Source organism: Littorina saxatilis, linkage group LG2 (assembly GCF_037325665.1).
Source record: "Littorina saxatilis isolate snail1 linkage group LG2, US_GU_Lsax_2.0, whole genome shotgun sequence".
Taxonomy (NCBI): Eukaryota; Metazoa; Mollusca; class Gastropoda; order Littorinimorpha; family Littorinidae; genus Littorina; species Littorina saxatilis.
Window position 1 is genome coordinate 101,187,116 of NC_090246.1, and position 25,403 is coordinate 101,212,518.

Below are 25,403 nucleotides of genomic sequence, written 5' to 3' on the forward strand. Positions count from 1 at the left end.
TTTACTACATGAGAAAATGACTCCGGAGTAAACATGTCGTACACCGGCCTGTTTTCCCGGGAATGTAAGTCCCTTAACGGAGCTATAATTATGGTTTCTGTCCAAACAGGCGTTCTTGGAATCATTGCCGCAGCCGTGTTCTTTGGACTCCCAGTGAAATCGCTGAATCTGTACTACGGGAACTTCCAGGCCCAATCATTCGTGTTCAACTACAATAAGAGGTTCGCTGACTACGAGACAGCCTGGGCAGCCATTGTGTACCTTGTCGGCAGCGGTCTGATGCTCTTCTCGAGCGTCGCTCTCTTCTTTATACCCAGCTCCGACATACCCAGCTCTAACCGTGTGGACATGCGACATTATTAAGCTTGTACCAGAGCAGTAGTAAACTGGACTGTCCTTTTTTTTATTTTTTTATTTTTTTATGAGATCAGACATTGTTAATCACACATGTGCGTGCGTTTTTTTAATTTATTTTTTATTTATATCGGAAGTTTTTTTTAATTTTTTTATTTTTTTTATTATCATTTTAATTCTTAATAAGTTATTATTGTTTTCCTTCAGTCTCACTCTTTCTCTCAGCTTCACACTCAATGGACAGTAAACAGATCATGGACAATTTTTTTAAATTTTTTAAAATTTACATTTACCCTCTCTCTCCTCTCTCTCTCTCTCTTTCTCTCTCTCTCTCTCTCTCTCTCTCTCTCTCTCTCTCTCTCTCTCTCTCTCTCTCTCTCCTCTCCCCCATACTCTGTCGGTCTCTCTCTCCCCCTCTCTCCCATAGTCTGCCAATCTCTCTCTCTCTCTCTCTCTCTCTCTCTCTTTCTCTCTCTCTCTTTCTCTCTCTCTCTCACTGTCTCCTCTCGTTCTATCTTCTCTCTCTCCACCTATTTTTTTTTTATACATTTTGTCCTATATTTTCTTCCGTCATCATTTCTCCTTTTGTTACCTAACGTTTCTTTATTTCAATTTCACAGATAGCAACATATATATGCGAGTCACAAGTCAATTATTTTTCTTAAACTTAACTCTTTTTCAAAAATACATCCGATCTCTAAAGGGGTGCCGTATCTATAAATACCTATGCACATTTTTGCAATCAAGATCAGCAAATTGACATAGTTTGCTTCAGCGGATGAAATAGAATTCCTTTTAACTAGGCCAAATAGGGCATCCCGCACATCAACATGAATTCTTTTTGAACAAGCGGTGAAGAAGGCTTCTTCAACAAGATTCCACACTTTGCTTATTTTTATACAATAATAAAAGAAATGTTCGATATAATCTGTCTCTTCTGTACAATGTGTACAACTAATACTCTCAGCAATGCCCATTTTATACAATATAATGTTCGTTGGATAAATGTTATGAGTTATTTTCCAGTGTAGCAGTCTCAATCTTACTTCTTTTGATGCGTTGCTTGCTATCTGCCAAATGTCCTTGTTTATTTCAATTCCCATCTTTCTTTTCCAGAAACTGACTGCAATAGTCTCAGTTTGATAAGCGTCTACCATTAATTTACGAAACTGCCTGGGTTTAAATGTACTTATTTTTTGATAATCCATTACCTTCATAGCTTGTATTCCATTATCATTCATCTTCAAAAAAAGGGATGCTATTGCTGTGCGAATTGCCCCATATTCAAATAGTCTTGTTGGTTTATGCCCAACTCTTTCACAAATCCTGTGAAATGGTAAAACATATTATTCTCGAATAAATCCTTCACATAGCATATATCAGATGTAACCCAATCACGTAGAAACATTGTCTTGCCACGATAAGCAATTAGAGAGTTATTCCATAGGCATAAATTCTCCAGCTGGGTCATTTTTTGCACGCATGGTAATATCTTTTCATGGTTGTCAAGCCAACATTCTAAAACGCTTTTCCAGAACTTGTTTGTAATCAACCCCAACCCTTTAAATAAGGCTGGTTTGACGTTTGCTTGAAAGCAGCATAGATTTTTTTCCGAGTTTGGAGAACATACTGAGTGGAATACTTTTCCAAGCTTCTTCTGGACTGTCCTTATTTAATATTTTTTTGAAATATGATTTTAAAAGAAAAGTCTTTTTTCACGGAGGGGGTGGGGTGGGAAGTTTCCAAGAATTACCTTTTATATTTTTAGTAACATCGGGTTTTGGAAAAAGCCCAAAGGGTGCATGTATTACCGCACGTCAACTGCAAGTGATGTTCGTTGATAACTTGTGTGTAATATCCTTGTGATCCATCACACCCGAGTTTCTAGTAATTGAGATAATAAAGTGTTCTATGTCTATGTCTATGTCTAAATAATGCACTTGTGTACATGTATATTGAGACTCGGAGCACACACTGGCCAGGATGAGTTTCAATATTTTTGTTGTATGCCCTACTGTGAGACGTTCTGTCAGTTCAACAATTCACTTATTCCGCTCCATTCCTACTGTGATATTAGAACATAATAGCTGATATCCTTTATTGCCTTTATCCACCATCCAGTTTTTGTTTTATTTGTTTGCATTTTAGGGCGCTAGGTCTTCTTGCGTCAGACTTGTGCACACGCATCCACTGGATCCCTGGATATCTAGAGATATTACTGCAACTAACGCCATTGCTTTTCATTGCTACTTTATAATTTTATCAGAACATTTTAAGAATACCCTTTTATATCCAAGTATCTCTTATTACCACTTTTAGTTAGATGAGCGAGAGTGTGCGGGGGGTGGGAGGGTGGTGAACCACTGTACATAAAGGGAAAGTTTGTGTGCGCGCCTGTGTGTGTTTTTAATCTAAGACAACTGTCGCCAATGTTTTTACAGAGTGACGTTAAATAAACGATTTTATCATCATCATTGCGTCAGTTAAGCACAACCTGAATCCATTCGTGCATTTCATTTGAGTCATACTGACATTTGAGTCATACTGACATTTGAGTCATACTGACATTTGAGTCATACTGACATTTGAGTGAAGTAAATTGATACTTTTCTGATTTTGTTCTCTCTTCACGCACGTCAGTTGAGAGTTATAATCTTTAACTACCATCTGATGCTGTTTATTTCCGTTTGACCAGCGTTATATTCGTACTTACGTCAGTATTACATCCATATTGAGACGCCCAGATTGGGAATTAAAATGTGGAGTTGGGCAGATTTTTTTCTTTTTCTTCGGAGCATTGTCAATTCTTAAGTGTCATAGTTTGATATGCATTTCGCATTTTCTCTTTTTCTGTGAATACAAAAAGTAATCATTGATGTTTATGGCTGTGATTTTGAGACGAATGCAAATGGTTAGCAGTCACGAAAACTTCAACACCTCCACACCTATGACGCACGCACGCACGTACGCACGCATATTCACACAAATACATACACACATGTACGTACACGCACAAAAACACAGAAGCACCAACATACACACAAAAGCACCCACACACGCACGCACGCATGCATACGCATGAAACACATACTGACTATTAAACAGTACCCTTGCAAATGCACGGACGCACGCAAACACATACTGACAAACACACACACAAACACATACACCCACACACACACTACACAAACACAAAAACACACACAAACACATACACACACACAAAAACACACACACAAACACACACACACAAACACATACAAACACACACACAAACACACACAAACACACACACAAACACACACATACGCGCGCGCGCGCGCGCGCACGCGTGCGCACGAATTCACGCACGCACGCGCACACATACACACACACGTAATACACACATGGCACACACACACACACTCACACACACACACACACACATACATAAATACACGCCACCACACACACATACACACACGCACACGCACAAACACACATACAAACACACAAACACACATACAAACAAACAAACACACACACACACACACACACACACACCCACACACACACACAAGCATGGATAATAACACGAAGAAAAGGTATTTAATGAAACTGACTCTAAAATAAAAATATATGCACGTGTATAATTGATAATGTGAATGTACACTAAAAACGGCCTGGGCGGTTGCCGGTGAAGGGGGGATAATCTAGTTATAGTAAGTTTTGTTTTTCATCACGCAGTGTGGTTGCCTCCCTTGTGCACTGAATCTTGCTTTTCCAGCTATTGTGTTCGCGGTCAGCAGCGGTCTGCTCTTCTCGAGCGTCGTTCTCTTCTTCATACCCAGCTCCGACATACCCAGCTCCGTCATACCCAGCTCCGACATACCCAGCTCCGTCATACCCAGCTCCGACATACCCAGCTCCGACATACCCAGCTCCGACATACCCAGCTCCGACATACCCAGCTCCGACATACCCAGCTCCGACATACCCAGGTCCGACATACCCAGCTCCGACATACCCAGCTCCGACATACCCAGGTCCGACATACCCAGCTCCGACATACCCAGCTCCGACATACCCAGCTCCGACATACCCAGCTCCGACATACCCAGCTCCGACATACCCAGCTCCGACATACCCAGCTCCGACATACCCAGCTCCGTCATACCCAGCTCCGACATACCCAGCTCCGACATACCCAGCTCCGACATACCCAGCTCCGTCATACCCAGCTCCGACATACCCAGCTCCGACATACCCAGCTCCGACATACCCAGCTCCGTCATACCCAGCTCCGACATACCCAGCTCCGACATACCCAGCTCCGACATACCCAGCTCCGACATACCCAGCTCCGACATACCCAGCTCCGACATACCCAGCTCCGACATACCCAGCTCCGACATACCCAGCTCCGACATACCCAGCTCCGACATACCCAGCTCCGACATACCCAGCTCCGACATACCCAGCTCCGACATACCCAGCTCCGACATACCCAGCTCCGTCATACCCAGCTCCGACATACCCAGCTCCGTCATACCCAGCTCCGACATACCCAGCTCCGACATACCCAGCTCCGTCATACCCAGCTCCGACATACCCAGCTCCGACATACCCAGCTCCGACATACCCAGCTCCGACAGTGTGGACATGCGACATTGTTAAGATTGTGCCAGAGCAGTAGTAAACTGGACTGTCGTTTTTTGATATTGTTTTGAAATATTATTTTAAAAGAAAAGTCTTTTTTTACGCTTGCATTTTGCGCCCTACAGACAGAGAAACAGACTACTCCGTGGTGCGCACTGAAGCAGTGTTTTTGCTTTCAGTATTGACATCTTGAAATGATCTCTCCCTCAACTGACCAATTTGGAGATTTCCAAAATTCGTTGATCTTATCCACGGTGGAGACGCGTTACGTCCATATATACGTTGTTACGCCCGATTTTATAACAATTGATTTTGCACCCAGACGTGGCGTGTAGGTATGCTGACTTAAATGATATTATCTCAGGCAACTCGTCTAAGTAGACATAAAATCATGTTTGCCTGAACTACTAAATGTCTTTGCCACATGGTAGTACCGTAAAGTACCTTGTAAGCGCCCAGTATCGAGTAAGCGCCCACCCCCCACGTTTAGTCCAAAACCGTGCATAGGGTATAGTACCTTGTAAGCGCCCACCCCCCACGTTACACCATTGAAATCAGGGGAAATAAAAATTCCGCACTTGATCTGCTAGTTTTGTGAATGATTTCTCTTTCTTGCAAACCCTATCACGTGTGTCTGCACGCCTTGGATCTAAACGCCTGCAAGTCAATGATTACAAGATGCCGCGGATCAAATCGTACACCGTTGCATTTAAGCTGTCAGCTCTTGACTATTTGGATAATAACGCCAATGGAAACACACACACACACACACACACACACACACACTCACACACACACACACACACACACACACACACACACACACAAACACACAATACTCCCCCTCCTCTCGCTCTCTCTCACTCTCTTTATCTCTCTCTATCTCTCTCTCTCTCTCTGCCAAAAACAGTCTTTGGCCAAGTAAAATAGACTGCTGCCCATATCCAGAAGACGTACCCCTTGTTCAAGGGAAACAGAGACACAGTGCGGCCGACAGCGGCACCTCTGCAGACAAGAAAAGGATGCGACGACATTTGTCTCCCCAAGCTCTTCTAATGACAATACGAACAAGACAAACAATGGACGATGATAAAAGAAAGAAGATATGATTACGAAGTGATCAAAGATCACATTTCTTACTGAAAACTGCTCGTGCATAGGGTGTAGTACCTAGTAAGCGCCCACCCCCTACTTTGGGTCGGAATTGGTGCACAGGGGGGGGTGGGCGCTTACAAGGTACTTTACGGTATATATATATATATATATATATATTTTTTTTTACCGAGATAGATGTTGTTTTGTGGACAAGAAAATCAAAAATACCGCGTCTTTCACTCACGTATTTTGTGCATTGACCTGTTCGGTTATTTCTTTTACCTTGATCTGTCTTGAAGATAACATAATATTATGATCAGTCTTGAGAGAGAAAACCGGATGTTATCACAGCAAAATTCAAGCGTTGACTGAAGCTCTCAAGGTCATACACGCCGTATAGGTGGGGTTTTGGGTAGCATTTGCTGTACAGAATTCTGTACATGATTTTCAGCCCTATATTTTCACTCTCGTAGCCCCGGAAAGTCATAAATAGACCACAGCTTTAATTCTAAGCTTCTAATCAACACACAAAAAAGAGGGTAAAAGGAGGAATGCTTTTGTGACGTGCTACGCTCCCCAGACACTGCTTGTTACGACCCCAACAAATTTACACAGAATCTTATAGTATAACTTTATAACTGGACGCGATCTGATGGCATTTTTTTTGCTAACGTAATATCTCTTTTAGCGGCAAGAATGGAGAACTCACAAGACCCAGGGATAGAGTTTCAATCCCTGTAGCGGAGAACTGGACGTTATCTCTGTTAGACAAGAAAAAGCGAAACGATTCACAATCGTCTCAAAGGAAACTTGAGGTAAGAGGCGTCAAGACAAAATGCTTCCTAACCTGCTTGATGTGACAAACGCAGGCATGCACAACCGTGCACACAAGGCTAAATACTCGTGCTCACATATGCACATGGAGACAGAAACGCGTAGACCCAAACACACCCAATTACTCCCCCCCCCCCCCCCCGTGCCACACAATTCAACACACCCGCACACGTACACTAACTGAAACACAATTACGGTCAGGCGGTCAGACAGACAGACAGCCAGACAGACAGACAGACACACACACACACACACACACACACACACACACACACACACACACACTGACGCACGCAAGTTCAAAAATAGACAACCAGGCCTGCGGTCAGCTAGCTATGTACTGCCACATAATGACATATGGATGCACACAGACATTGACTGACATACACAGACATAGACTTGCAAAGACAGACACATGTACACACTCACAAGCATACTCATTCCCCAAACGTCCCTCCGCCTCCCTCCGCCTCCTTCTGCCTCCTTCTGCCTCCTTCCGCCTCCTTCTGCCTCCTTCCGCCTCCCTCCGCCTCCTTCTGCCTCCTTCTGCCTCCTTCTCATTTTCTCTTTTCTCTCTCACTTCCCTTCAACCACCCCCCACGCACAATTTACAATGTTTACCTTTAGTATAGAGATATAGATCTGTCGGTGTTGAGTTCGCTGTGTGCAATGTGAACAGTTCAACAGCCTCGATCTTCGATCACTTAAACCACTGCGGACAACTGAAGCGAGACGTTTCTGACAACTACCTGATATATCGATACCGTCAGGTTACTGGGCCCTGATTATAGATCTATACGAGCCTTTGTTACCCAGCCACATGTCCACCCCTTGCGGTACCCGGCACGGTTTTATTCCAATTCGAAGGTAACGTCCGTCGCGTGTGAACGATTATGCACAGTACACCTCAGTCAGATCTCACCAGGAGTTTGTATGGTATTAGAATATCCTTCCACTTGGTCTTGGTCTTAGAATTAGTGTTTGAACGTTCTATTTTTCAAATCTGAATGCCATGTTCGGTGGTCCTTTCAGACCGTGATAGTCCACCGGTCTGTGTGTTTGTTTATATTATGCGAAGCGTTTTAGCCCCGTATGGCACGACATATCATGCATGCGTTTGCTAGACTGTAGGTTTGACTTCCTCAATCCAACGATCTTAATCTGCTTTGACGAATGGGTATCTATGAGTACTAAATAAAATAATTATGATGACGTACGGAATCCGGCTCCTGACACAGGAGAGCTGGGCGGAGCTAACCGCTCGCTTATTAAAATTTATTTATTCATTTAGCATAGTTTCAGAGCAGTATTGAGCAAATCATTGCACGTGTTTTTAAATTACAGTACAGCGAATGTCCCTTGAACTTTTTAAGGTCAAAATCGCCATAAAACTTCCCCAAATGGTGCCTTAGGTTACTAGTATCTTTAAACACAGCGAGGATGAAATGACTCCGCATATCATCAAACGACATTGGATCATAAAACTATACACTAAACTACTCGACCACCCCCCGAAATGTTCAGAAGTGTCTACCTGCCAACTATCTCCGTCGTTGTTGATGTGATGTTTCAGGCACTAACTTGAACCCTGAACACTCCCCTGTCGGTGGTCGTTAAAGGCACAGTACGCCTCCGGCCGTAAACCACCACAGATACTGTCAGGCTTTTACACACAGTACAAACACCCTTTCGTTTAAACACTCACCGATTGAGAACATCCTAGGTGCCCTACGTAAAGAGCGAGCAATTTTCAAAGAATTAATTTTGCGGATTGTCTGATCAGACAATCGGACGGTGCGTATTGGCGCTAGACCTAACTTTGAAAATCTAAATAATACATTGACATAAACTAATTTTTTATTCATCAAGACAAGATCAGTACAATTCGAAGTTTTGAAAGTTTGAAAAAAGAAAAGCCCGGAAGCAGGGTCACGCAAGGTCGTGGTTCTCGTAGCAGACGACGGTTATGCCTATCGCCAGTTCCTCTGAACAGTCAAAAGCCATCGCTAGAGTTCGTGTGAATCGCAGCCGTTTGTTGCGTTTAGATTCAGATGTACATAATAACGTGCTATTGCAGATAAGCTTACAGCGAGTCGCATTGAAATCACAAACTGACGACTACATTGTGAAAAAAAGGAAACTGGATCACATGGGTTGACGATGGCTCAGGGGTAAGATAAACCACGCAAAAATAAATTCTTTGAAAATTGCTCGCTCTTTACGGAGGGCACCTACGATGTTCTCAAGCGGTGAGTGTTTACATGAAAGGGTGTTTGTACTGTGTGTAAAAGCCTGACAGTATCTGTGATTGTTTACGGGAGGCTTACTGTGCCTTTAAGGTTGACAAATGGATAAAGAGTAGGGTATCTTTGTCGGTGGTCGTTGTGGCTGACACATGGACAAAGAATATTTTTGGTTTCCTTCCCCGGCAATTGTCCAATACAGTAGCGGGGTTTTGTACTGATTTCGTTGCTGGATTGCGTATCTCCCAGCGGCTCTTTAAACACGCTGATAAGCTTTGTGACACTTGACTTTGTTGTCGGTGTCTTTGATAACTGGTGCTAAACGCAACGCATTGTTTTGAGAAAGCGTTCTGTGAGAGTTTTGTTTTTGTGTGTGTGTGTGTGTGTGTGTGTGTGTGTGTGTGTGTGTGTGTGTGTGTATGTGTGTGTGTATGTGTGTGTGTATGTGCCAGTGTGTGTGTGTGTGTATGTGATATGTGTGTGTGTGTGTGTGTGTATGTGTGTATGAGTGTATGTGTGTGTGTATGAATATGTGTGTGTGTGTGTGTGTGTGTGTGTGTTTGTGTGTGTGTGTGTGTGCAAGCGTACGTGTGTATTGTGTGAGCGTCTTTGATTGTAGTTTGGGATACAGAGAGTTAAACGTGATACAAATGATAGAGATAGGGATCTTCCTCCTTCAGATTCTCTTCCTCTTCATCATCATTATCGTCACCAACGTCATCAACGCATATCATATATGCACGTCACCTCTTTCGGCTAAAACAAAAGGATCTTTGATTTGCCCCCTATCCCCTACCACCCCCCACCCCCCAATCGTCCTCACCTCTCTCTTTCTGCCTACAGCAACATCTTGAAACAGCCACACAGGAAATATTCCATAATTATGCCAATAAATCTTCTTCGTGGTCAAACACCCCAGCACTGACCACCCACTCACATCCAAATCAAGTATAGTCTGCGCAAGACTCTACGCCGATACCCGCTTTTGAATGGCCTCTGTACAGAAACCCTCCCGAAAAGCTCATTATATTCAGGAACCGTTTTCTGTCTGACCGTGAGGTTAAACTCGCAACGAACGAGCACCGTGCGATGTGTGACGTCAGTGGAATCAGTCAAGGGCGATACTTCATATCAGTCTGGTAATGCACAGAATCAAAAGTCAAGAATTGTAGGTTATTGGAACGTTTAATTATAACAAAACAAGACGTTACACCTGCACATCTTGTTTTTTGATTCTGAATTTTGGAATGTAATTTGCAGTCTTTCTGTTTGAAGAGTTGTGGTAATTGAACAGTTTCTGACCCAGCAGTACAAGAGGACAAAACAAGTCGCATGAAGCGATATACAAACATTTAGTCAAGCTGTCGGCATCAAAGTAACAGATTAACACCAAAAATCAGTCATCGCCGAGACTATCTTAAGATAGTCTTGACTAACCACACCAAAAGACCCAGATGGGTCACGCACGTCTCCGCGCAGCGTGCGAACGCAGTACCTAGCCTATTTTTTTTTTTAAATTCTGAAGACATGTTTAGAGTAAACATATCATATGTATATATTTTTGAATTCAGGAGAAATTGAGGAAAAAGATGCAACCTTTTTCAAATCTGTTAGCAAAAATTCGAATGTAATGACAACTTTGATGAGCAAACTAACTGAATAATTTTTACGCTGCCGAGCTGAAATTCAATACCATAGTCCGGACTTTGTCGAAGATTGCTTGACCAAGATTTCAATCAATTTGATTTAAAGATTAGTGCGTGACAGTGCGGCCTCAACTTTCACAAAAGCCGGATATGACGTCATCAGATACATTTATCGAAAAAAAGAAAAAAAGTCTGGGGGTATCATTCCCAGAAACTCTCTTGTGAAATTTCACGAAGATCGGTCAAGTAGTTTTCTCGGAATCGATGTATACACACACACATACATACATAATACATACACACACACAAACACCACCACCCTCGTCTCGATTCCCCGTCTATGTTAAAACATTTAGTCAAAACTTGACTAAATGTAAAAAGCAGACAGGAGAAAGAGAAAAATCCCGATGAAGCTTAATTTATCGCGACCAAAACGACCCCCCCTTTTTTTTTTATCGCCGACCCAAGCACAGTTAATAGTTTTTCGAAAACAAATCCCTAAATATAAATGAAGTACCATCAAATATTATAAAGTAAAATTAAGAACAATGAAAAGAACAATCCTAAAGAACATAAAACAACAACAAAGCAAGTCTTCTGCCATGAGAAAGAACATGAAATGGTACAAGTTAGTTCCTTCCTTACTGTGGGGAACACGGAAAACGATTTTTGTTCGAACTGCCGATTTCCACAGCCGGGCATGTTACGACAAATATAAGTGTTTTGTTTTTGTTTTTTTCACAGAACAAGTTTAATTCGGACTGGAGAGAGAGAGAGAGAGAGAGAGAGAGAGAGAGAGAGAGAGAGAGAGAGAGAGAGACAGAGACAGAGAGAGAGAGAGAGAGAGAGAGAGAGAGACAGGCGGGCAGAGTGACAGAGACAGAGATACATAGAGACAGAGATACAAGGAGAGATACAGAGAAACACTGATACAGAGAGACGGAGACATATTCACTCAACGTTAACCTTCTCCCGTTAGCAGCATCGCGAAAGAAAGCCGATAGGTCGCAGAACACGTTTTGGATGCCATTTGAATCCGTCTAATGTCACATGACTACCTCGTGTAGTTAACCTACGACTGTTATACCGGGTACTTTGTCCTGTGAGTGGTGAAAGCAAGCTGCAGTGAATGACCTAACAGAGCGAAGACAAAGGTTGTGGGATTAAACAGTTGTGAGTTTAGTGTACTCTCCGAAATGGAATTAAGCGGAGGGAAAAAGTTTTGTCTGGGTGTCATCCTTCTTGGAGCCCTGGCGCTGAGTAAGTTTTTGTGTTTGTTTGGGTGTTTGCGTGTGTCAGTTTGTGTGTGTGTGCGTGTGTGTGTGTGTGTGTGTGTGTGTGTTTGTGAATGTGTGTGTGTGTGTGTGATTGTGCGTGCGTGTGTGTGTGTGTGTGTGTGTGTGTGTGTGTGTGTGTGTGTGTGTGTGTGTGTGTGTGTGTGTGTGTGTGTGTGTGTGTGATTGTGCGTGTGTTCGTGTATGAGTGTTCTGGTCAAGACATGATGCCCGTATACTGTATAGAATTAATTAATTTTTCAGCACAGCTTTCAGTTGTTTTTGATATACAATAATACTTTTTTTCGTAGTTACCCGGTGATATGCGCAGACAGACACATAGACACACAAACGACACGAACGCACGCACCAATGCATACACACAGTACAGACCTTTGTTTGCTGTAATCCATGCATAAGTCATGCGCACATGCTGCTCTTAATGTTCTCTCAGCGTTTTAAGTTTGCTAAGCAAGCGACTTGTTTTTGTCAAATTAAGATGTCCAAGTAGATTGAAGAAAAATATTAGTGCAAAGAACCTCTGGAAATGAAATTTGTTTTTAATGTGTATATATATGTGACCCTCCACCACGAAATGAGTCGCATGTCACCTTTGCATGATTGTCATATTTTTACATTTTCCTAAAGAGTTTTTTTATGCTCTATCCAGTGGTGAAAATCGTTTTAGAAAAGAGCGAAAACTGTTTGAGTTATAAGCCTGTGACTAAGGTGACCCTCACACTGTTACCAGACACTCCCCGGACTTATACTGTTCAAAAAAAGAAACGCATAGTTGCTACTTGCCAAATTTGTTTTATTTTTCGAAAAAATTAACAGAAAATCCAATATTTAGATTATTTGTTTGAAATTTGGTATGGACACAGTTGAATGCACACACAGTTCATTTGCATCTTCAAATCAATCAGTCAATCAATACGATTGGGTGCCGAGGCTGTCAAGTCAGTAGGGGGTGTGACTGCCTTGAGCAGCAACAACTGCCCGGCACCTTCTGGGCATGGACTGGATCAGATGCCGGATATCTTGCTGTGGGATGGTGTTCCACTCCTCCTGAAGTGCCTGCAATAGATCGCGGTGATTTGCCGGCGCTTCTTCTCGCCTGCGCACACGTCTGTCCAATTCATCCCAGAGGTGTTCTATCGGGTTCATGTCTGGCGACATGGATGGCCAGGGAAGCACCTGGACATGGTGGTCGGTGAGGAACTGGGTGGTGAGTCGTGCTGTGTGCGGGCGAGCGTTGTCCTGCTGGAATATGGCATCCTGGTCAGCCAGAAGAGGAAGGGCGTGTGGGCGCAGAATTTCCTCCACGTATCGCTGGGCAGTTATGCGCCCTTGGACGTGCACCAGGGTGCTCCTTCCAGCGGTATTGATCGCCCCCCACACCATGACGCCTCCACCACCATGAACGGGTGCCTCATCCACACAGTTGGGCGCGTAACGTTCGTTTACTCTCCGGTAGACCCTCCTCCGACCATCATGTCGCTGGAGCAGGAAGTAGGACTCGTCGCTGAACCACACGTGTCTCCAGTGATTCCGGACGGTCCAGCGAAGGTGCTGGTTGCCCCACTGCACTCGGTTCTGGCGATGGCGGCGGGTGAGGACAGCTCCTCTGTGAGGTCTGCGAGCTCTCAATTCACCGTCTTCTCCGCCGGTACCGGTCTGCTCGCTTTCTTCAGTGTCGTGCTCCTCCTTCTGCCCACCCCCAACAACGCCGTGGGCACCTACTGAACGCAACCGGTTGCTCTCTTTGTGCGTGTGTTGTGAATCTCTTCAAGCTAAAAGTTTGAATGACGCAACTGGACCCTGCTGAATTAGTGAATTTTTAATAGAGCCTGCTGAAAATTGGGAGTGACGTTGATTATACCTTTGTCGCCTTTTCCGTCAGCAGCGGGTTGCTCTCTCCTTTCAGTGTCGTGCTTCTTCTCTTGTGTTGTCAATCTCTTCTAGCTGAACATTTGAGTTACGTTACTTGATCCTGCTGAGTTCATTCTACCTGCTGAGTTCATTCTACCTGCTGAGTTCATTCTACCTGCTGAGTTCATTCTACCTGCTGAGTTCATTCTACCTGCTGAGTTCATTCTACCTGCTGAGTTCATTCTACCTGCTGAGTTCATTCTACCTGCTGAGTTCATTCTACCTGCTGAGTTCATTCTACCTGCTGAGTTCATTCTACCTGCTGAGTTCATTCTACCTGCTGAGTTCATTCTACCTGCTGAAAATTGGACGAACTCCGCAAATAACTCTGTCTCGGTTGGTATAGGTTGTGAACGAGTGAATACTCTTGATCTTGCTTTTAGTGAGGCAAGCTTTCTACGCGTGCTCCTTGTCCGCGTGTTTCAGACATTCCCCTCAGTGACTAGCTTATAGTGTCACGTGGGAAAGTTTGAATCCGTAAAAGCAAGATTCCCCATACAAACCCGACACAGTTATTTCCGAACATCGTCTATTATATTGGGAGTGACGTTGGGTGGGCCTTCGTCGCCTTCTGCGCCAGCATCGGTTTGCTCTCTCTTCCCCGTGTCGTGCTGCCCCAACAAGGCCGACAGAATGAAGAGGATTAATTGAGATTTCTGACATCTATCTCCTCGCTTTGTACAGTGCCGTCGTTCATCTTCTAGGTATCTGAGATTTAACCTTGTGTGTTAATTCCTGTCTGCGTCGGTCTGCTCATCCTGTTCAGTGCTGTGCTGATTGTTACCTGATTCCAACAACTCCGTGGGGCCTTAGAGTGACTCCGTTCCAAAATCGTGCTGATTGACAGTTCTATCAAGTTGTGTGTGTGTGTGTGTGTGTGTGTGTGTGTGTGTGTGTGTGTGTGTGTGTATATATATGTGTGTGTGTGTGTGTGTGTGTGTGTGTGTGTGTGTTGTCTGTCTCTCTTCTCTGTCTTTACACCCCCGGTATAGGGGTGTGTATAGGTTTCGGTCGATGTGTTTGTGTGTTTGTGTGTTTGTGTTCGCATATAGATCTCAAGAATGAACGGACCGATCGTCACCAAACTTGGTGAACAGGTTCTATACATTCCTGAGACGGTCCTTACAAAAATTGGGACCAGTCAAACACACGGTTAGGGAGTTATTGGTGGATTAAGATTCTACAAGGACTTATAGAGGGACATCTTAATGGTCAAAGGGAAATAACCTTCTCAGTTGGTGGCAGTGAGAATGGTTATTTCCCTTTGACCAACGGGGGTGTTTTTCCTACCTCGGAGGAATTTCTTGTTCTTTCTGGTTTGTTACCTTGTTGAGTGTTGCGTGCGGCCACTGACTGTGATTTCCTGACGTCGCAACTCACTGTCCGTTTTGCTTTTTACACTTGTCTTCATGTTTTGGTTGAAAGTTTGTAAATATTTGTGGTAGAACTACATGCCATATTTCGTTGGCCATAATTTTTTTAATTTTTTGTTTTACTGTTGTTGTAAATATTGGTTATTGAATTTTATTTACCTGAACTGAAACTTTGGTACGTAAAGCGTCTGTCTGATTTACTTTGATCATAATTGTAACTATCGTTTGCCAGATTCGTATAAGGCTTTTTATTTCCAGGTCTAAATCTGTCGCTCACTGGCAAATTGTATAATGTTTGACAAAATATGTGTGACTTCACTTTACGCATTTAAATCAAAAGGGACCATACCTTGTTCGAGAACAACAACATTCTAACCATAACAAAGACATAAAGCGGAATGGGGGTGGAGGGAATGGGGGATTGGAGTGGGAGATTAGGGGTAAGAGGGGTATGTCTACGACAAAGTAGCTATCGTTCTTCCATGCCAGTTTGAGACCGTCTGATAAGGCGAATGTTGGTGTCTTGGGATTTGTAGTCTTGGTTTACATAGCTGTTGAAAAGAGCTGTAACTACATCGTTTGTCTCACTTTCACTCCGCAAAACAACAGATAACATATCGTTTGTCAAACGCTTTACCAGCCCGCGAAATCTTTGCTTTGACAGAAGAGATTAGAGGTAGTGAAACGGGTGAGCCTATGAAGAGTGTGTACTCTCGTCACGTCAAGCTTATCGCCATTTCGTGAAGGAGTTGAGGTTCGAGCTCTTTTCAGCTTTGTGCGTTCTTTTGCTGTCTGTCCTCTTCGCTACCACGACGACGACGACGACGACGATTACGATGATGATGATGATGATGATGATGGTGATGATGATGATGACGACGACGACGACTTATTTTCGTTTACGACGTTGACAATGATTGTATCTGGACATTGATTTATTTAACGAATTTGACCGTTTATGTGCGTGTGTTGACATTTAGTGCGCAGGACGGTGTACAGTCTTTTGCTGTGTATTTGCAATGCTTATTTGTGTGACTATTACATGTTTTCTTTTCAAATGTGTGTATGTCCCGTAGCAGTAATAGGCAGTGGTGCTACACATATTATTTCAATGCTCGTGGCCAGTTAGACAATGTACAAATGTACTGTACAATTACATCATAATTATCGATTAGTCATAACTGTTTTGTCGTTCCGGTGATAGTATCTATGATGGATAGTCTTATTTGTCTCATGGTTACACTTCTGTTGTTGTTGTTGTTGTTGTTGTTGTTGTTCATAATGTGTATCACTGACAAAGGAGAAATCTCCTGCCTTAGTGATGTGCATGTAGTCATAAACCGAGCCCTTAATATTCTACACGAGTTGTACCTTGCTTTATACGTAACTCATGGTGGACATTTACAAAGGGACCGATTCAAGGGGATTTATGTTTTGCATATTGATTTTGTTTGTTTTTGTTTTGGGTTTGTTCATTTGTGTGTTTTGTTTTTGTAGAGAAAAGCATTGAGATTGGAGAATGGGAGAGAGTATGGTTGCTGTCAAGGCCGCTCTAACCTCAGAGTGTTTACATTGGTATACATCACACACACGAACGGAACTCTGCTGTATATTATATACGCTTACAGATGCATTCCTTTCCGTGAAGACCAGTACTTCACCATAGATGCGCCGAGGCGTTTGTTGAGATTCGAGCATGATTCCACCAGAATTGTACAGGTTGGCTGCTCTTTACGCAAAAAGAGTTTTTGTTCATTGCTGAAATACTGTTGTAACTGAAACCTAATGTCAATTCGTGAAATTATTTCAAAAAGAAAAAAAAAAAACTCACTCTGCGAATAAAGCAGGTGTTGAATGTTGGTTCATATCCAAGTACAATCATGCTCTTATCCTACGCAACAGGCTGAACAGGTCGGTAACGGCGTACATGGCCGTTCAATGGCACATACCTTCCCGTGTAAAGGATTCGACTTTCAGATCTGGACAGACTTGACCATGGGATAAGACCATCCCTCCACTTGGACATAAACCCAAAATCAGAAGCCTGAATGCTTTCGGTGCAGTGTGTGAATGTTTGTTATGGATTAATTTCTTAAAAGCTTGAATGCTTTCGGTGCAGTGTGTGAATGTTTGTAATGGATTAATTTCTTTAAAGCCAGAATGCTTTCGGTCCATTGTGTGAATGTTTGTTATGGATTAATTTCTTTAAAGCCTGAATGCTTTCGGTGCAGTATGTGAATGTTTGTAATGGATTAATTTCTTATAAGCCTGAATGCTTTCGGTGCAGTATGTGAATGTTTGTAATGGATTAATTTCTTATAAGCCTGAATGCTTTCGGTGCAGTATGTGAATGTTTGTAATGGATTAATTTCTTTAAAGCCTGAATGCTTTCGATGCAGTATGTGAATGTTTGTAATGGATTAATTTCTTTAAGGCCAGGCGCGTCAATCTGCAAAATGAATTCCTCAACAAATCCTAACTCTTCACAGGAAGCAGTCAGTATGTTGAGTGTTGGTATGTGTCCCAGTGAGGGGTCTAATCCTGTGTCCCAGTGAGGGGTCTAATCCTGTGTCCCAGTGAGGGGTCTAATCCTGTGTCCCAGTGAGGGGTCTAATCCTGTGTCCCAGTGAGGGGTCTAATCCTGTGTCCCAGTGAGGGGTCTAATCCTGTGTCCCAGTGAGGGGTCTAATGCTGTGTCCCAGTGAGGGGTCTAATGCTGTGTCCCAGTGAGGGGTCTAATCCTGTGTCCCAGTGAGGGGTCTAATGCTGTGTCCCAGTGAGGGGTCTAATCCTGTGTCCCAGTGAGGGGTCTAATGCTGTGTCCCAGTGAGGGGTCTAATCCTGTGTCCCAGTGAGGGGTCTAATCCTGTGTCCCAGTGAGGGGTCTAATCCTGTGTCCCAGTGAGGGGTCTAATCCTGTGTCCCAGTGAGGGGTCTAATGCTGTGTCCCAGTGAGGGGTCTAATCCTGTGTCCCAGTGAGGGGTCTAATGCTGTGTCCCAGTGAGGGGTCTAATCCTGTGTCCCAGTGAGGGGTCTAATCCTGTGTCCCAGTGAGGGGTCTAATCCTGTGTCCCAGTGAGGGGTCTAATCCTGTGTCCCAGTGAGGGGTCTAATCCTGTGTCCCAGTGAGGGGTCTAATCCTGTGTCCCAGTGAGGGGTCTAATGCTGTGTCCCAGTGAGGGGTCTAATCCTGTGTCCCAGTGAGGGGTCTAATGCTGTGTCCCAGTGAGGGGTCTAATCCTGTGTCCCAGTGAGGGGTCTAATGCTGTGTCCCAGTGAGGGGTCTAATCCTGTGTCCCAGTGAGGGGTCTAATCCTGTGTCCCAGTGAGGGGTCTAATCCTGTGTCCCAGTGAGGGGTCTAATCCTGTGTCCCAGTGAGGGGTCTAATCCTGTGTCCCAGTGAGGGGTCTAATCCTGTGTCCCAGTGAGGGGTCTAATCCTGTGTCCCAGTGAGGGGTCTAATCCTGTGTCCCAGTGAGGGGTCTAATCCTGTGTCCCAGTGAGGGGTCTAATCCTGTGTCCCAGTGAGGGGTCTAATCCTGTGTCCCAGTGAGGGGTCTAATGCTGTGTCCCAGTGAGGGGTCTAATCCTGTGTCCCAGTGAGGGGTCTAATGCTGTGTCCCAGTGAGGGGTCTAATCCTGTGTCCCAGTGAGGGGTCTAATCCTGTGTCCCAGTGAGGGGTCTAATCCTGTGTCCCAGTGAGGGGTCTAATCCTGTGTCCCAGTGAGGGGTCTAATCCTGTGTCCCAGTGAGGGGTCTAATCCTGTGTCCCAGTGAGGGGTCTAATCCTGTGTCCCAGTGAGGGGTCTAATGCTGTGTCCCAGTGAGGGGTCTAATCCTGTGTCCCAGTGAGGGGTCTAATGCTGTGTCCCAGTGAGGGGTCTAATGCTGTGTCCCAGTGAGGGGTCTAATGCTGTGTCCCAGTGAGGGGTCTAATCCTGTGTCCCAGTGAGGGGTCTAATCCTGTGTCCCAGTGAGGGGTCTAATCCTGTGTCCCAGTGAGGGGTCTAATCCTGTGTCCCAGTGAGGGGTCTAATCCTGTGTCCCAGTGAGGGGTCTAATCCTGTGTCCCAGTGAGGGGTCTAATCCTGTGTCCCAGTGAGGGGTCTAATCCTGTGTCCCAGTGAGGGGTCTAATCCTGTGTCCCAGTGAGGGGTCTAATGCTGTGTCCCAGTGAGGGGTCTAATCCTGTGTCCCAGTGAGGGGTCTAATGCTGTGTCCCAGTGAGGGGTCTAATCCTGTGTCCCAGTGAGGGGTCTAATCCTGTGTCCCAGTGAGGGGTCTAATCCTGTGTCCCAGTGAGGGGTCTAATCCTGTGTCCCAGTGAGGGGTCTAATCCTGTGTCCCAGTGAGGGGTCTAATCCTGTGTCCCAGTGAGGGGTCTAATGCTGTGTCCCAGTGAGGGGTCTAATGCTGTGTCCCAGTGAGGGGTCTAATGCTGTGTCCCAGTGAGGGGTCTAATCCTGTGTCCCAGTGAGGGGTCTAATGCTGTGTCCCAGTGAGGGGTCTAATCCTGTGTCCCAGTGAGGGGTCTAATCCTGTGTCCCAGTGAGGGGTCTAATCCTGTGTCCCAGTGAGGGGTCTAATCCTGTGTCCCAGTGAGGGGTCTAATCCTGTGTCCCAGTGAGGGGTCTAATGCTGTGTCCCAGTGAGGGGTCTAATCCTGTGTCCCAGTGAGGGGTCTAATGCTGTGTCCCAGTGAGGGGTCTAATCCTGTGTCCCAGTGAGGGGTCTAATCCTGTGTCCCAGTGAGGGGTCTAATCCTGTGTCCCAGTGAGGGGTCTAATCCTGTGTCCCAGTGAGGGGTCTAATCCTGTGTCCCAGTGAGGGGTCTAATCCTGTGTCCCAGTGAGGGGTCTAATCCTGTGTCCCAGTGAGGGGTCTAATCCTGTGTCCCAGTGAGGGGTCTAATCCTGTGTCCCAGTGAGGGGTCTAATCCTGTGTCCCAGTGAGGGGTCTAATCCTGTGTCCCAGTGAGGGGTCTAATGCTGTGTCCCAGTGAGGGGTCTAATCCTGTGTCCCAGTGAGGGGTCTAATGCTGTGTCCCAGTGAGGGGTCTAATGCTGTGTCCCAGTGAGGGGTCTAATCCTGTGTCCCAGTGAGGGGTCTAATCCTGTGTCCCAGTGAGGGGTCTAATGCTGTGTCCCAGTGAGGGGTCTAATGCTGTGTCCCAGTGAGGGGTCTAATCCTGTGTCCCAGTGAGGGGTCTAATGCTGTGTCCCAGTGAGGGGTCTAATCCTGTGTCCCAGTGAGGGGTCTAATCCTGTGTCCCAGTGAGGGGTCTAATCCTGTGTCCCAGTGAGGGGTCTAATCCTGTGTCCCAGTGAGGGGTCTAATCCTGTGTCCCAGTGAGGGGTCTAATCCTGTGTCCCAGTGAGGGGTCTAATGCTGTGTCCCAGTGAGGGGTCTAATCCTGTGTCCCAGTGAGGGGTCTAATGCTGTGTCCCAGTGAGGGGTCTAATCCTGTGTCCCAGTGAGGGGTCTAATCCTGTGTCCCAGTGAGGGGTCTAATCCTGTGTCCCAGTGAGGGGTCTAATCCTGTGTCCCAGTGAGGGGTCTAATCCTGTGTCCCAGTGAGGGGTCTAATCCTGTGTCCCAGTGAGGGGTCTAATCCTGTGTCCCAGTGAGGGGTCTAATCCTGTGTCCCAGTGAGGGGTCTAATCCTGTGTCCCAGTGAGGGGTCTAATCCTGTGTCCCAGTGAGGGGTCTAATCCTGTGTCCCAGTGAGGGGTCTAATCCTGTGTAAGAGTCGGTGCAAAACTGAGATGATAGTGAGCAGAACTGCTTTCACGGTAAGGTCAACGCCTTTAACCTGGGAAGAGGCACGGTTGGCCTAGTGGTAAGGCGTCCGCCCCGTGATCGGGAGGTCGTGGGTTCGAACCCCGGCCGGGTCATACCTAAGACTTTAAAATTGGCAATCTAGTGGCTGCTCCGCCTGGCGTCTGGCATTATGGGGTTAGTGCTAGGACTGGTTGGTCCGGTGTCAGAATAATGTGACTGGGTGAGACATGAAGCCTGTGCTGCGACTTCTGTCTTGGGTGTGGCGCACGTTATATGTCAAAGCAGCACCGCCCTGATATGGCCCTTCGTGGTCGGCTGGGCGTTAAGCAAACAAACAAACCAAAAACCTGGGAAGAAATATAACTTTAAAGGAATCGGTGTGTTTATCAATGTCCTCGTCAGATATGGCTTTCAGCGCTGTCATGACAGTGCAAGCAACATTTCACTTTGATTGTGTTTCTGTTCCAATGTTTTGTGTAACTGCGAGCACATGCTTTCTTCTTGATATTATGTATTGTGACTATCTGCTTGAACGTCCCATTGTCTTGTTGTTGTTGCGACAGTGGCCTGGTAAAAAGAAATCGTCCATTTTGTATTTTCTTCATCTTTCTTTCTTCTTTTCTCTCACGTTATTTTGTTACAATTTATTTTAGACTTTGTCTTTCTTTAAAACTGGTCTGTGATAAATAAAAATGCCCTTACATTTGATTTTACATCTGTGATGCTAATAAAACGACAGGTTCTGTAATTTCATGGATTTTGCTTAAAAAATGTTGTGGGAACGATTTTTGTGATTTTTCTCTTTGACCTAAGATGGCTGTTGCTTTGGCTGCCGTTTTTGTGCGCAAATTTATCTCTTTGAGAGAAAGAGAGAGAGAGAGAGAGAGAGAGAGAGAGAGAGAGAGAGAGAGAGAGAGAGAGAGAGAGAGAGAGAGAGAGAGAGAGAGAGAGAGAGAGAGAGAGAGAGAGAGAACTGAATTGAATTGAATTGAATTGAATTGAACTTTATTTAACAAGGATTAAGATTTAAGGCTACGCCTTTTCTTACAATCTGTCCTTGGGACGCACAGACACACAATGATAAAATTGAAAAATTAAAAAGTTAAAAAGTCAGAAAACTTCAGCACGTGATGATAAAGATGACGACGATGATGATGATGATGATGATGATGAAGATGAGGCATGAAGAGCATACATATGTGGTTATTCATAAAATCAAATGCATACTATGCAAGTAATTATAAGTACAAGCTGGTAGCAATCGAACATGTAGCAATAGTACAACAAAAATATGTTCAGAATATACAATGCACAGCATATCTTTGGCGTAATACTAAGTGTGGTAAATCAAAACGCGTTAAACTACTCAGACATTAAGTGTTTTTTGACACATTTTTTACAACTTTTTAATGACTTTAAGTGCTTAAGGGATGATGGAAGTGAATTCCAAACTGATGTACCCGAAAAAGCAAGACTGGTCTTATAAAGGTCAATTCGTGGAATCGGTGGGATCAAGTTGACCGACCCATATCTGTCGGTAGCTTTATTAAATAATGATGTAATGTAAATCGGCACTTTACCATAATACAATTTGTGCATGAAAATGGCTTTGTTTCACTTGAGATGCTTTTCCAGTGGAAGAAAGTTAAGTATTTTTGATTTCATATCTGTTGGGGCATTATCCTTTACGATGAGTTTAGCCGAGCGGCGACGATAGAGAGAGTCTAACTTTTTCAAGTGGACATCACTGCTGTCATCCCAGAGCGTCGAAACATAATTGATGTGAGGCATTACATGAGCATGGCGGAACATTTCCAGAGTCCTTCTGTCCGTAAATTGCTTTAACTTGGATAGGAGGAAAACGTTCTTGGCTACTTTCTTGCAAATATGCTGTAATGGCGCCTGCCACTTGAATTCACAATCAATAATTACCCCTAAAACGCGAACTTGTTCAATTGATTGCGTACCAATAGTAAGATTTGGTTTGAGTGGAGAAATCTGGTGTTTTGTCTGGTTGCAATTACCATACTTTTAGTTTTTATTGGATGGACAAGCATAGCATTGGCACTACACCAGTTATTTACATCGTTTAAAGCTGTTTGAAGGGAGGACTCTATTACTGGAACAGACTTTCCACTTGAAAGAGAGAGAGAGAGAGAGAGAGAGAGAGAGAGAGAGAGAGAGAGAGAGAGAGAGAGAGAGAGAGAGAGAGAATGAGAGAGATAGAGAGAGAGGGACAGAGAGAGAGAGAATGAGAGAGAGAGATAGAGAATGAGAGAGAGATAGAGAGAGAGGGACAAAGAGAGAGAGAATGAGAGAGAGAGAGAGAGAGAGAGAGAGAGAGAGAGAGAGAGAGAGAGAGAGAGAGAGAATACAAGAAAGTATTTGTTGTTATAACACCACATTCATTCACTTATCAATTGACCCACGTATGATTTACTTTCTTTCTCCACCACACAGACACAGACTGGTCTCATACTTTCTCAAAGTCACACCCATACAAGCAATGTTAAAACAACGTACGCAGGATATAATTTTATATCAACAAGATATTTTATATTTATCTGTTCAACATCACAGCAACAACAACATAATTAATAGACAGCGACCAGACAGTTCATACATCGTTGAATGTCTGCTGTCAGTCGACACATAGTGTTAATAAAAGCAAGAATTCCACCCCCCCCCACCCACCCCCACCCAATTCACTTCCCTTCACCAGATCCCCAACCCTATTCTAGGTTATAAATCCAACAGCAACAAAGAAAAAAAAAAATGTATGCCGAACAACAAAGAACAAATCATAACATTTCAATGATTAATTTTGTGGTTTTCAGTCTCTTGAAAACAAGAGCAACATTAACACGCGGTACGGAGCGTTACTAGTTTTTGAATTTAACTAAGTTTTTTAAAAACAAAACCAAAAACTAACGAAACAAAACAGGAGACAAAAACATCCTGTTTCTAAAGCATCATTGTGTCGAGAACAAGGCAGGAGCGTGCCATTCAATACGAAAGGTATAGACTAAAATAAAAGGTTTCATTCTAAACAGATAGCTAGCCTACCATTGCCCCCTCTCTCTCTATCTCTCTTTCTCACTTTCGCCCTCTCTCTGTCTCTGTCTCTCTCTGTCTGTCTGTCTCTCTCTCTTTTTCTCACTTTCGCCCTCTCTCTCTCTCTGTGTCTGTCTCTCTGTGTCTGTCTGTCTCTGTCTGTGTCTGTCTGCCTGTCTGTGCCTCTCTTTCTGTGTCTCTCTCTGTCTGCCTCCTCTCTCTCTCTCTCTCTCTCTCTCTCTCTCTCTCTCTCTCTCTCTCTCTCTATCTCTCTCCCCAAAGAGACATACAAAGAGTAGAAAAGCGAGAAAGTATTGTTATCACACATCGGTGATTAATTTTGTCACACTTCCTTTGTTGATCTAATCGAAAGCATCAATTGATTTGTTCAAGGTAACAGCCTTTTAAATTAGACGTAGAACATGACTAAAATCTTTTTCAATATCCAGCTTTAAAATATCTGCTATTTGGATCGGAAACTTAAGCAAAGACGATTAAGGAGACAATTCAACTGTTAGACACGTAAAACAACAAATCGACATAAGTACTTTGATAGTTTCAGTATTATCAAAGCAAACAAACATGCACATGAGTTATACACTAGTTATTCATAGCAGGGATCGCGCTAGCTTTTTAAAAAACGCGTAAGTCATACGCAACGAAACGAAAAAAACGCGTCACGGACCAATATTTTTGCGTACTACGAAAACACGTACAGACACAAACAAAACACGCACGAAAGACTTAAAGACACTCCTTACCTAAATACGGCGAGTTTTCTTGTCGAACTCCGCGTACGCCTGTCGAATAACACCCCTGCTGTCTCCAACCTTCGGGCCTTGCGAGTTTGTTTCCCGCTCTAATACGACTAGACACACTTTCCGCCTTTTGGAAGCGCGAGATGGGAGAGCAGCTAATGTCTGTTTCATTATCCGACAAGACATTATCTGGTAATACCCTCGTTACGTTCGTTTGCGATACTTCGATGCAAAAAGAAACGGACTTTAGTTTTGACGCGCAGATTTCATGTGTGTCGTCACTTCTCGAGCCCTATAGTCAGTTTCAGGATCGGGTGATTATTAAGTCAGAGCAAAAGCGCTGTGTAAAGACAAGAAAAAGTTACAATATTTTTGCGTATGGCTTACGCGGCGCGGCGAAAAAAACGCGTAAGCGACT

At 44.3% G+C, this 25,403-nt stretch overlaps 2 protein-coding genes across 4 annotated transcripts in view; one reads left to right on the forward strand and one right to left on the reverse strand.

The window, feature by feature from the left end:
• Positions 1–3,228, forward strand: part of LOC138960360 (uncharacterized) — a 112,553-nt gene extending 109,325 nt beyond the window's left edge. For all 3 annotated transcript variants that reach the window (XM_070332252.1, XM_070332251.1, XM_070332250.1), the window contains one exon: positions 110–3,228. In XM_070332252.1, the coding sequence (XP_070188353.1) occupies positions 110–363 (254 nt within the window). In that variant the 3' untranslated portion in view covers positions 364–3,228. The remainder of the gene's footprint in view (positions 1–109) is intronic.
• An 818-nt stretch (positions 3,229–4,046) lies between these two features.
• On the reverse strand, positions 4,047–4,997 carry LOC138955161 (spermidine/spermine N(1)-acetyltransferase-like protein 1). Its single transcript, XM_070326827.1, has one exon. It carries the CDS (start codon positions 4,995–4,997, stop codon positions 4,047–4,049), a length of 951 nt encoding a protein of 316 aa, XP_070182928.1.
• Between the last annotated feature and the right edge of the window lie 20,406 nt (positions 4,998–25,403).